Source organism: Scylla paramamosain, chromosome 28 (assembly GCF_035594125.1).
Source record: "Scylla paramamosain isolate STU-SP2022 chromosome 28, ASM3559412v1, whole genome shotgun sequence".
Taxonomy (NCBI): domain Eukaryota; kingdom Metazoa; phylum Arthropoda; class Malacostraca; order Decapoda; family Portunidae; genus Scylla; species Scylla paramamosain.
The window spans coordinates 1337348-1350000 of NC_087178.1; the positions used below are offsets into that span (position 1 = coordinate 1337348).

General features: G+C 38.7%; 1 protein-coding gene and 1 long non-coding RNA gene across 4 annotated transcripts in view; one reads left to right on the forward strand and one right to left on the reverse strand.

The window, feature by feature from the left end:
- LOC135114663 (sodium- and chloride-dependent glycine transporter 1-like) overlaps positions 1-12653 on the reverse strand; it is a 106264-nt gene that overhangs the window by 7183 nt on the left and 86428 nt on the right. For all 3 annotated transcript variants that reach the window (XR_010275619.1, XM_064030528.1, XM_064030529.1), the window contains exons 2-13: positions 10483-10633; positions 9367-9498; positions 7826-7969; positions 6967-7123; positions 6326-6458; positions 5337-5471; positions 4744-4847; positions 4376-4500; positions 2748-2931; positions 1868-2003; positions 1090-1221; positions 641-808 (exon numbers count right to left, since the gene is read on the reverse strand). Coding sequence is in view for 2 of the 3 variants with exons in the window: in XM_064030528.1 (XP_063886598.1) it covers positions 641-808; positions 1090-1221; positions 1868-2003; positions 2748-2931; positions 4376-4500; positions 4744-4847; positions 5337-5471; positions 6326-6458; positions 6967-7123; positions 7826-7969; positions 9367-9498; positions 10483-10633 (1701 nt within the window). In the remaining variant the exon portion in view is untranslated. The remainder of the gene's footprint in view (positions 1-640; positions 809-1089; positions 1222-1867; positions 2004-2747; positions 2932-4375; positions 4501-4743; positions 4848-5336; positions 5472-6325; positions 6459-6966; positions 7124-7825; positions 7970-9366; positions 9499-10482; positions 10634-12653) is intronic.
- Positions 7930-12653, forward strand: part of LOC135114672 (uncharacterized) — a 41777-nt gene continuing 37053 nt past the window's right edge. The window contains exon 1 of the long non-coding RNA XR_010275625.1: positions 7930-8491. This is a non-coding gene — a long non-coding RNA (uncharacterized LOC135114672). The remainder of the gene's footprint in view (positions 8492-12653) is intronic.

The following is a 12653-nucleotide window of genomic DNA, read 5'->3' on the forward strand; positions in this document are numbered from 1 at the left end:
CCTTCAAGGACTTTATGGTTTATGAAGTTGTTTAAACTATTTAAGGCAATGGCAAAGAACAGATCATTAAAATTCAGTTAAGAAAGGTAGAATCCATGTTGTTGATTAGACAGAATGCTGTCATCTTTCATATTGATGTAAAAAGGTAACCAAGACTGACCAAAAATCACTCTTGCCTTTGTGATCATCTTGGCCTAACTGGTAATGTGTTGGACTCATAAATTATGAGTGTCTGTGTCAGGTGTTCAGCATTGTCACTGGATTTCTCATTGCTAGTTTATCCTTACTTTAGATTAGCTTTTAATTTTTCATCTTGCTTCACAGCAGGTCATGACATTTTGCTTGAAATTCAGAATTATTTTGTGTTTGTAAGCAATAAATGTAACAATTGCATAAAATTCTAAAACTGAATATTTTTACTTTTATGGGAAGGAATGGGAGACTTCTGAGGTCTTAGGAATGCATTGTAAATTTATTCATTTATTTATTGATATCCCTTGGTAATCGTTCACTTCATTACTAATTTGCAAAGAACTTAACTCAGCTTTCAAATCACTATTACTCATATTTTGAATTTATGGCTATAATTTCAACTGGATGATACTGTCAAATAATAATTAACCACAAACAAAAGTCTTACCTCCATGAATGAGCCTTTTTCCCGCAAGATTTTGAAGACAGCCACTGCAGGTATGAGAAGGACAGAGGAAAAGGATAGTGCCCATCCAATGGCATTGGCCCAGAAGGGGAATTCATAATCACCATATCTTGCAGGTGTGAAGTCAAGCCAGGTGAAAATCAAGATAAGCTGAGAAGGAAAAACATTATAAATAATAAGCATTACAATACATAGTATCTTTTACACTTCAATGAAAGACATGAATTATATGCAGTATGTGGTATTCATTTCAATATTTTTAAAAATTTCGTAATACATGTATTTAATGTACTAAATAATTTTTAAACTGCAACCTACATTTTTCTGAAACACCAAACATATCTATTCACTGGAGTTGAAGTATGTATAGGATAACAATTTTTATATTTATTTTCTTGTTTTGAATGTTTTAGTCAAGGAAATATACTCACCACAACTACGAGAGGCATGACGAACTTCCATACGTATTTCCAGAGTAGTCTTGGGTAGGGGTAAAAGCCCAGCATCTTCTTGATGTCATCCAAGAAGTTGTCGATCCCGTAGATCCAGGTCACAACAAGAACCTGTTGATATGGAATTAGGTAAAGGAAATAATTAAGTTTTCACATAGGTGATTTAAATGAGATAATTTATGTTGCCTTATTAATCCATGACATTAGGAATGTAATTATTTAATTTGTTTTTTTTTCCATGTATATAACCAACTACCAAAATGAACAAGATAACTTTAAAACTTGTTGTAGAGGCATTTTCTTTATCTTCACTTATATTCTATTTCTTTAGCTATATCTGCTATCTATCATACAAATCTGTCTTGCACATACCCAAGTTGAGAAACTTGTGTAATTATTTTACCAACTGTTTTACATCTTTCCTTTTGCTAATAGGTTAATTAATGACTACCTACCCTTAATACTCCTTTTTGTGCAATCTCTACAGCAGTTTCATTTCACAAGCTTGCTCCTTTGAAATGACTATGTGCGAAGTTTTGCAGTAGCTTAGTGTTGCTTAATTTGATTAAGGAGTGATTTCAGGTGAACTTTGAAACTTTACTCCAGCCTAATGGAGAGCTCAGATATCTGTCAGTAGTATAAGCATATGTTGATTTTCCTGTTATTATAAACTAACTGAAGGTAAACTACCTGCATACATAATAACAGTATGTAACTGTAGAATAATACAAAATATACAATAATTCCAATGACATACCTCAGCCATGCCCACCATAAGGGCAGAGAAAGTAGAGGAGTAGAAGTCCATCATCTGGAGGACATACATTCCTCCCTTGGTTGCCATAGACAACCCAATAATGTACATGACAAGGCAGGCACCTAAGAGGGCCCACCTGGAGTAGAAGGCAAGGTGTCAATATCAGCAGCTTTCATGAAAGTGCAAGACAAGTGACACTTGTCTCTCAAATTCAAAATGCATGTCATGTTTAAGCACACAATAAATACATATCAAACTAATGATATTAACAGTAAGGGCACTTAGGAGTCAACACAAAATAAATAAATTAAAAATGGAAATAGATAAATAAATAAATAATCAGATCACATAATCCTTTATACATAATCCTTTGGAACAACAGAGTTAAGGCACAGTTTAAGTTGAGTAAGCAACTCCATGAAGATTGCAGAGCTTTTGGTACTTTTTCCTGAGTAAAAGGTTGTGATTAATCTGAGCAAAATGGGGCAGTGTTTACCACGCAGCCATTGGAATATCATCAGTTTAGACAATTGGCTGCCAGTGCCAGATGGAGCATCTATTACCAATGAGTTAATGGTAACCACTGCCTTTGCAAGCATTCACAAAAATTCATGAAGCAATAAAGTCCTTGCCACATTTCTGGTCACCTGCAGTTGTTGCATTTTTTTTGATGCTTGTGCAGGGGAAGAAATGGTCATATAAAACAATGGTAGATAATGGCCTTGTAGCCAAGAGCTCCAGAGGATGACTGATATCCTGCCATGAATGAAGGTTAGTCACACATACAGTAACATACCACATGTGAGTGCATCCCCACAATACTGTTAATATACACATGGGTGGGGTAGCATGTTGCCGCTGAGGTATTGGCGGGACTCACTTGAAGTTCTTGCCACGCAGGGCTGGGAAGTCATCAGTAATGGTGGTGATGATGGTGGTTAGGATAGTAAACTGCGTGCCAAGACCCAGAGTCAGCAACATGGCGAAGAACAAGATGGACCACACCGGCGACAGAGGAAGGCGGGCCACGGCCTCGGGGTAAGCCACGAACGCCAGGCCCGCTCCTAGAACGTGCATAAAATGACTCCACATCAGAGAGATGGCTTGTGGAGGTGATCTTCCCTATCAGTGATGGTGATGGTGGTGTCCAAGACAGCGTGCAAAGGCACAGCTGGTGTGACATCCTGGTGATTGTGGGATGTGTTTGTGCCTTGGGGCACTTGAAATACCTGTCTTCTCCGGAAGATGGCGCACCAGACGAGGAAGAATGGCTTTATGTGTAGGATACTAAAAGTAGTATCAGTTTGCTTACCTATGAAGCACTTCACCCAAAAAGGCTTCCTTTCCTTGGTAAGCTTCCTTGGAGTTGAAATAATTGTCCACTTTTGATTTTAACACTGAAACCTTTAGAAACAAGTTAACAATATGTAGTAATGGTATGGATGTACGTAGACATCAAATACAAACCACAGATATGAAGATATTCTGAGGCCTTCTTTCTTTCGTTACAGTTTCCTGCATGCACAGCTTGTAGCTTACCTGAGAGAACTGTAACTTAGGTCTTTCAATACGTATACTCATTGTCACCTGTGATACATACCAGTTTCATCATTGTCCAGGAGATGTATGGTGGGAACTTAATGGTACTTACAATGGTGTATGAAGTTTGATAATTATCCTTTGTTTTCTGGTAATAGAATTAAAGTTATGGATTAAGCTTTAATGGAGAGAGTGCTAGTTATTTACAAGTGGAGTGAATGAAAATTGTAAAAAAATATTTTTGGCAACAAAACCACTTTTTTTTGTTTTGTGTGTAAATTGACTCATTACTTTACTTTAAACTCTAATAAAATCATCATGTGAAAACTGGAGTCAATGATGTATTTTGGTTCTTGACTTACTGTATCATCTATACTATGGAGACCTTTGATGTTGATGCTGACTCACATGCCACCAAACTGCACAATTTTGTGACTAAAATTCATGAAAACAGTTTTCTTTTTCATCTTCAGTGCAAATAAGGCAAATCTGCAAAATGTTTTGAGATTTTTTGAAAGGCAGGTGAGCCAGAATTCCCACTAGGTAATAGGAGACTGAGTGCTTCACATTGTGTGTTATCATTTGTTGCACAAGATTACGAAGCATCAATATGCATCATTAATGGTAGAAAAAACTTTTATGCAAGTTGTGCAACAATCAGCCTCCAAAGGAAAGAATTTCCATAATAAATGCCTGTACATATGACTGCAAGAAGAATAACAAAGGGCAGAAAAGTTGAGTCCTGTGGATGAATTGAAAGGTGGCATAATCATGCCATCCTTCAACTGAACTATAGGATGAAACTGTTATCCTGCCCAAAAAATCACTTGGGATTTCTAGTTATATATTACATTAAGAGCTAAAGCTCAGGTTCATTTATGGAAAATTCTTTTGCCAAATTACCTTTGGGATATGCTATCCTCAAAGAAGACTGAGAGGAGATATAATTTGAAACAATGAACAGCTTACCTTGCACTGCCACTTTCTCAACTGGGAGGCCCAGCTCATGAGCCATGAAGCCAATAATGCCAAAGATCACAAAGCCAGCAAAGAAGCTGGTAAGGCAGTTCCCAATAGACACCACAAATGCATCTCTGAAAAAAAAAGAAGAAAAACTAACTTTCTGTGATGAATATATGCTAAGATATACTTTCATTGTATGTATTATTAGGAGTCTACAGATAAAGATGGATTTTAGTTTAGTCTTAGGAAATGTTTTGGGTGAGAGCATGGGACTCCTTGCATTTGCTATTTCCTTTTTCAGTGATGTCTGCTTGGCATACTAATGGATAGGTTACATGTAACAGCTTTTGTTTAAGGTAAAGGATATACTATACCTATAACAGTTGTTGTTGAACTTGTTGTATGATGACAGGGTTATGAGGCCACCCCAACATGGAGATAAGCTGAAGAAAATTTGGATGGCTGCATCCCCCCAAACCTGATGAATGGTGAAGGATATGTGATAATATTCTAACTAATTGAGTATTTTGTTGTAACGTCTTCACAATCAACTTTGTTGAATAGACAATCAAAGCTGACCAAAATCCACTTGAGACTTGGTGATTACCTTGACCTATTGGTAATGTGTCAGACTTGCATGTTTACCTTGAAAGTTGTGTCAGGGGTTCAATCCCCAGTGATGCACATGTCATGGCCAATTAATTTTGCCTTCAGATTAATTTCTCACTGTTCCAAAGCTGGGGTTGGTACATACAGTAAACAGGTCTCTCCTGGTTACTTACATTACTCTCATTTTTTCTCACATATGGATTCCTTTACGAATTATATTGTATTGTGCATGTTTGGTAAGTTGAAGAGCTTGGCATAAAATTATATGCTGTCCTTTATCACTTATAATGCCATAGATGTTTGAAAAATAGGATGCCCAAGAATCATGACATTCAGAGAAAACATGTCTTATACTCACACTGGCTTTAAATAACTTGTCCCACTGAGGAGTGAGGTAGAAATTGATACCATTCATGTAGCCGGGCAGAGTAGCTGCCCGCACCAGCAACACAATCAGGATCAGGTACGGGAATGTTGCAGTGAAATACACAGCCTGAAAGAAACATTTAGAGCATTATAATTATGTACGTACTAGAAGGTGGACCCCAGACTTCTCTTTATAAAAAACTGATAAGTATAAAATTATTGAAAAAAATAAAGTGTATGTCAGGACGTCAGAAGCTAGAAAAAAACTTATCATGTATTTTTTTCTAAGAAATTCGTTTTACTTAATTATGTTAATTCTTATCTAATTCTGTTTATATACTGAGGCAACTTGGAGAGCCCCTGAAAACATGTTTCAGATGAATACAGTAAAACCTCCCTAAACCAAACCCAAATAAGCCGAATATCGGTAACCTGAACGCCCTTACCAACCTCCTCAGCCAGTTTGCCCAACTCCACTCCATCCCCAATCACACCAGAGCCACCAGCTAACATCTTTGGCTCAGACTCTGAGTGACAAGCAATAGTTTACTAGAAGCATAATGTTGTGTTAGCTCTTGTGTGACCAGTGTGTTGTTAAGTGATAAGTTAAGTGATAAGTGAACACTGTGTAGTTGCATAATGTTAAGTGAACTCCTAAGTGACCAGTTCGTGTGTTCTTAGTGTGTTATAATAACAAAATATGCTATAAATATCTATATTGGGACTTATAATGTGCTTATAATTTGCTAATAAATATGCTGTAAGTAACAATAAATGTACATATTTATGTACATAGAAATCGGCCAAAAACGTGTATTGTCAGATACTAAACTTTTAGATAAACCAACAGCCTCCTCACCCCACACAATTTGGCTTATGGAGGTTTTACTGCATATACAAATATCATAGTATACAAATAAATTTTCATGAGGAGTTTTAGGAAAAAATGAATTCAACTGGAGGTTTATTTTGATATCTTGCCTTGCCAAAGGTCTCCACACCCTTGATGAGTACGAGGTAGACAATGATCCAGGCCACCATCAATGCCAGCACAATGTTGCCCTGCAGGCCGCCCATGTCATGCAGGCCATCGGTGATGTCCAGCACATGATTACTGGGGAGAGTGGTTCCTCAGTTAGCTTCATGGAACTGATCACACTGTACATGAAATTTATTTACACCAATACTTTGTAAATGTACAGGTAATTAGATTGAATAATTCTATGGTGCAGTTTGCTTGTTTCAGTGAAACGGAGTACTGTTAGTTGCTTAGTAAACATGGAAATATGTGAGAGTACTTTGTATTTATATTATCAATTGATGACAGAATGCTTCTGAATGTGAACAAGTCTTAATAATGTGTCTGTTTCAATGTTACACAAGGATGGTGACAGAATATATGAGCAAACTTATTTCTCATTTCAGGAAAAGCTGGTATGACCATATCCTTCAGTGTGAATGTACTTACTGGAATGAATGTTAGGAATGAGATCTAAGTACCGAAATAGTAATAAGTCCTACCTAGCAAATATAGCAGAAGCACCCTATTCATAGCAAAGTAATTAAATCAATATACTTTTATCATCATCATCACCATCATCATATATTACGAGGGTTCTTACTGGAAGTACTCATGGGCGGGGCTCTTGAGCAAACTGGTGGTGGTGTTGAGGGTGTCCCATTCCTCCTCTGTGGTCATGTTGCGGAAGATACACTCGCCTGTCACATTCATGATGCCACCATTCAGAGAGCAGTTGCGGGAGTTGAATTCCTTGCAATCTGGGAAGGAAAGAGTGAAGTCAGAATCTCTCTCTCGCTCTCTCCCATACATATAATGATGAACTATATTGATATAAGTATTACTGGTTATATAAATCAAAACACGACGAAGCAGCTGTGAGATTAATTATTTGTAATCTAAAAAGGAAGAAATGAAACTGGTAAGTTTAAACTTTTTAAGGTTCGCCCAGTTTGTAATAACGTTAAATACAACAATAATTTACAGGCGTACATTGATGGCAGTGCTAATCATGTGACAGAGCAGATGTGAGATGGATATCTGCAGTCCAGAAAGAAACAAAATCAGACTAATTTGAACTTTATGAGATCGTTTAAACTCGTGAAACGAGTTTGTTACATTGACGATAGTAACATAAATTTGTACAACAATGAAAATATAAGCGAGAATCCAGTTAAGAGAGTCCATTATAGTTCTTCAACTGAAGAGTACGGGAGAGATGAATCAGAATACTTCTAGTGTATGACATTATACAGCAAATATGTATATATGCTTAATTTCTGCGTTGCATGAACTGCTAATGATGAAATGACATTTAGTATTAGAGCAAACCTTTATCATTTAATAAAAAAAAAAAAAAGCTACAGGCATGAAAATGTCTTGGCAAATCGTACTCGAAACGCGCACCAAGCTTCATAAAGAGGCAAAGCGGTCAAGGGATATTTGATGAAGTGTTCACTCACACTCTGAGCGCCACTCCTCCCCACACGAGGTCCACGGCAGGGTGTGCGTGAAGGAAGAGTAGATATAGTAGATGGCCCAGGACAGCACGACATTGTAGTAACACCCGATGTAGAAACTTATCATGAACATAGCATAGCCGATACCTGAAATTGTGATGATTCATGAGTAAAATTAGCAGAAATGCTGTGATCTCAGCCAACCACATTATAAACTTAATACTTACTTATCAATAACAAAAATTGCCTTCATACAACATTAAAATAGCGTGATGAAATATTTCAAGCTAAACAATTTTTATTAGATTGATGTATCTTTCATGTACACCTCCATATAAATTGGCTTATATCCACGTAACATTCACATTACTTTATCATATTTTTAGAAAAATATTTTTGGCTTTTTTCATACAGAACTCCGTAAATAGGAAAAAAAAGTAATACATTTAAATAGATACAAATTTCCCGCTGAAAGACGTCACCGTAAACACTTGGCGCCACAGTGTCTTCAAACGTGTAAGAAGGGAAAAGTGTACTTCCGTGTGTAATTACTCGTGTTCTGCATATTACAAGGATGTGCTCCTCTTCAATGTGTCCACTACTGTCTGCTGTGCTTTCTCACCATATAACCAAGGGGAACGTGCCAGACAGAGAAATCACGCGGGAACAGTAAGTGTCATGCTATTCGTTACCTCATGACGCAACCATCATCATCTCTATTATTTTTTTGCGATGAAAGTTCTTGATCAAGTGAAGTTCGTAATTCGTTCATTAAATAAATAAATCATCTTTATTATTTTTTTTGCGATGAAAGTTCTTGATCAAGTGAAGTTCGTAATTCGTTCATTAAATAACATTACGTGAAGATATCAAGTCCGGGCATGACGTAATACAGTAAGATAATGCATCAAATTAGTAAGTAGCGGGCAACCGTACTAGTAGTTCATGAAGGTAATATTTTTTGCTGTCAAGTGGAAGATTGTGACACTTGTATCGGTAATCGTCGAGAGTTTAAGAAGTTCCTGGGTAATTTTGTCCTGCTTGAATGAAGTACATGAACTCCATCAGAAAACTAGTAGTGCACAATAGTTGATTAAACATGCACTGCCTTGTTATCATGTAATGTTGTGATCCCCTGACTTAGCAGGGTAAACAAGGGTTACCGAAGTAATTCATATCAGATTTATGCATTAGTTTATGTATTTTCTTTAGATTACTGTGTAGGCTTTACAAAAACGATAATATAAAAACTCCGGTAGTTTTATAAGATAACAATAATAATGTGTTATAGTAATGATAATATGACATAATAGTAATGATGATGATTAATACTACTACTACTACTACTACTACTACTACTACTACTACTACTACTAATAATAATGACGTGTGTGTGTGTGTGTGTGTGTGTGTGTGTGTGTGTTCTCTACGGTGAGTACGGTGCTGGTAGCAAAGATTACAAATTCAAAGCAACGTAGCCAGTCAGCCTGACAGTCCACGTGAAGCTGAACGTTCCCTGTCGCTCCTCGGGCAGAAACACTCACCCTGGAAGAGCGGGCAAATCTTCCACACGGTAATTGGTCCCTCGCGACCAAACTGGCCCAGGCACAGCTCGAAGAACATGAGGGGCATGCCGCACACGATGAGCATGATGGCGTAGGGGATGAGGAAGGCACCTGCAATTAGGTTAGACATGATTATATAAGAACACTTGATTTGTTCGGGGAATGGGGATTGGGAGGAGATGAATTGTTGGAGGGCGAGGGATGGTGGGAGGGAGAAAAGTCACGTTATGCTCAGTTATATGAGCATATTTAATTTGTTCGGGGAATGGGAAGGGAGGAGGAGGATTGTTGGGGGATGGATGCTGGGAGGAGGAAAAGTCACGTAGGCGCTTCATAGACATCACTCAGTTTTATGTGTAGTAAGTTATGCATACAAGATGTGTTTTAGATATTAGTTTGTTTTCATTACACTCCTAAATACACCTGTGAACGTTGGTTGCTCAGCGTTTACTGATCAATAGACATACAAACTAAGCCACCATTGATCCAGAAAGTCTGTATTTAGAGCAAGGCCGGACCAAAAGCGTCATCGGCTCCGTTTTATCTCGTGCATAACGTCAATAAAAAAAAAAGTGCGATTATATGCTGTAAGTATTTACTGGAAAGTTATAAAAAGAGAACCCGTGAAGTAATGGGCTATTCTATGAACGAGGGAGCCACGTTGACGGCCTCCGCCCCCAACCACACACTGATATTGATCGCAGGTGGGTGATCCAGCTGGGAGGAGGAGAGGCGGGCTGTGTCCCTACGCACCAGCTCTCCCACCACCGCCATCCATGATAAAAACCCTAAGGTGTGATTCATCGGGTTTGGGAAGTGGTTTCCGGTCCGCGGGTAGTTTCAAGTCCCTGCCCTTTCACTACATTTTGATTTTAAGGGACAGTAACTCCGAAAGGCATTACTTAAAATTCTTTACAAAAAATGAAAGTGCGGTATAGGGATGTAAGTGTAGGCCTGAGGTGACGAGATAGGTGGGTTCGTTTGCTGTTAGTGAAAACGAGAGTTTCTTGAAGTAGAACAAGTCTGGTTACCTCTAGTCAACCGTGAAGCATCGGGTGTGTTACAGGAGGCTGCGTCAGGGTGCTCGGTACTCACCTCCACCGTTCCTGTAGCAGAGATACGGGAAGCGCCAGATATTGCCCAAGCCCACGGCATAGCTGAGGGAAGAAAGGATGAACTCGATCTGGCGGCCCCACTTCTGCCGGCCCCCATTGTCTCCTTCCCTCACCTCCACGGCTTCGCACTCCTGTAGAAGATGAGACAGGTTAACTCTTGCTGCAGTTTCTATTCAAGGGTAAAAAAAATGTCTGGTGCATTTTTAGATTATACTTTTGAAACGGCTCACTGACAGCTGAATGTAACGTAAACCCCGCTAAAAGTAACTAAGGTGGCTGCTGTTCATGTGATCCAGGTGGCCTAGGACTCGAAGGTCACTCCAATAAAGCAACACGTGTCATTAGAAGTCAAAGGTTAATGGTGGATAGATAAGGCTGACTTAGATTACAAACAAGTGACATCAACATCAAGGTTCCATGTCACGTTTCCTGTACTTTAATTTTTTTTCCTTATCAAAAAAAAAAAAAAAAAAGATAAGTTGAAGTGGAGATAGGGATAGAGTCAAGTACCACAGGGATGGGATTCTTTTATCGCAGGAAAGACAGGACAAAATCACACCAGGCGACAAAAGAAGATTTACTCGTCTTTATTTTGACGCTTGAGTTTGCAAGACTAAAGAAATATAACTTGTAGTGACGCCTGCAATCTGTAACAAGACTGAAGGAATATAACCAGTAGCAACACCTGTAATCTGTAAACAAGACTGAAGGAATCTAACCTGTAGCGACACCTGTAACCTGTAACCTAACCTGACTTAACCTAACCTAACCCAACCTAACCTAACCTAACCTAACCTAACCTAACCTAACCTGACTTAACCTAACCTAACCTAACCTAACCTAACCCAACCTAACCTAACCTAACCTAACCTAACCCAACCTAACCTAACCTAACCTAACCTAACCTAACCCAACCTAACCTAACCTAACCTAACCTAACCTAACCTAACCTAACCCAACCTAACCTAACCTAACCTAACCTAACCTAACCCAACCCAACCTAACCTAAGCTAGCCTAACCTAACCTAACCCAACCTAACCTAACCTCACTTAACCTAACCTAACCTAACCTAACCCAACCCAACCTAACCTAAGCTAGCCTAACCTAACCTAACCTAACCTAACATAACCTAACCTAACCTAATCCAATCTAACCTAACCTAAGCTAGCCTAACCTAACCTAAGCTAGCCTAACATAACCCAACCTAACCTAAGCTAGTCTAACGTAACCTAACCTAACCTAACCCAACCTAACCTAACCTAACCTAAGCTAGCCTAACCTAACCTAACCTAACCTAAGCTAGCCTAACATAATCCAACCTAACCTAACCTAACCTCACTTAACCTAACCTAACCTAACCTAACCCAACCTAACCTAAGCTAGCCTAACCTAACCTAACCTAACCTAACATAACCTAACCTAACCTAATCCAATCTAACCTAACCTAAGCTAGCCTAACCTAACCTAAGCTAGCCTAACATAACCCAACCTAACCTAAGCTAGTCTAACGTAACCTAACCTAACCTAACCCAACCCAACCTAACCTAACCTAAGCTAGCCTAACTTAACCTAACCTAACCTAAGCTAGCCTAACATAATCCAACCTAACCTAACCTAAGCTAGTCTAACATAACCTAACCTAACCTAACCCAACCCAACCTAACCTAAGCTAGCCTAACCTAACCTAACCTAACCTGACTTAACCTAAGCTAGCCAAACCTAACCTAACCTAACCTAACCTAACCTAACCTGACTTAACCAAACCTGACATAACCTAACCTAGCCTAACCTAACCTGTAAACTAAAACTAAAGGAATCTAATCTATAGCGACAACCAGTAACATGTAACCGTGCCACCTGTAAAAGTGCCTAGCGGTGCCAGGATATACCCAGCCGTCTATTCAGGCCACCTTTTTCTAGGGATCTAAACATGCAAGGTCACCTCACTGTCCTCCCGTGCTCCAGATGCTAAAGGGAAGCTGCAGTGTGGCATCGTGGACAGTGCCATTCCTAGCCTTGATAATTTGCAGTGCCAAGGGAAACTGAGTCACATGGGTTTGATTTGAAAGTGGTTGTATTTTATGTATATTGTGCTTCCTTTGTATTCTACTTTGTTCGAAATTGAAGAACAGCTTAAGACTTTAGAATAT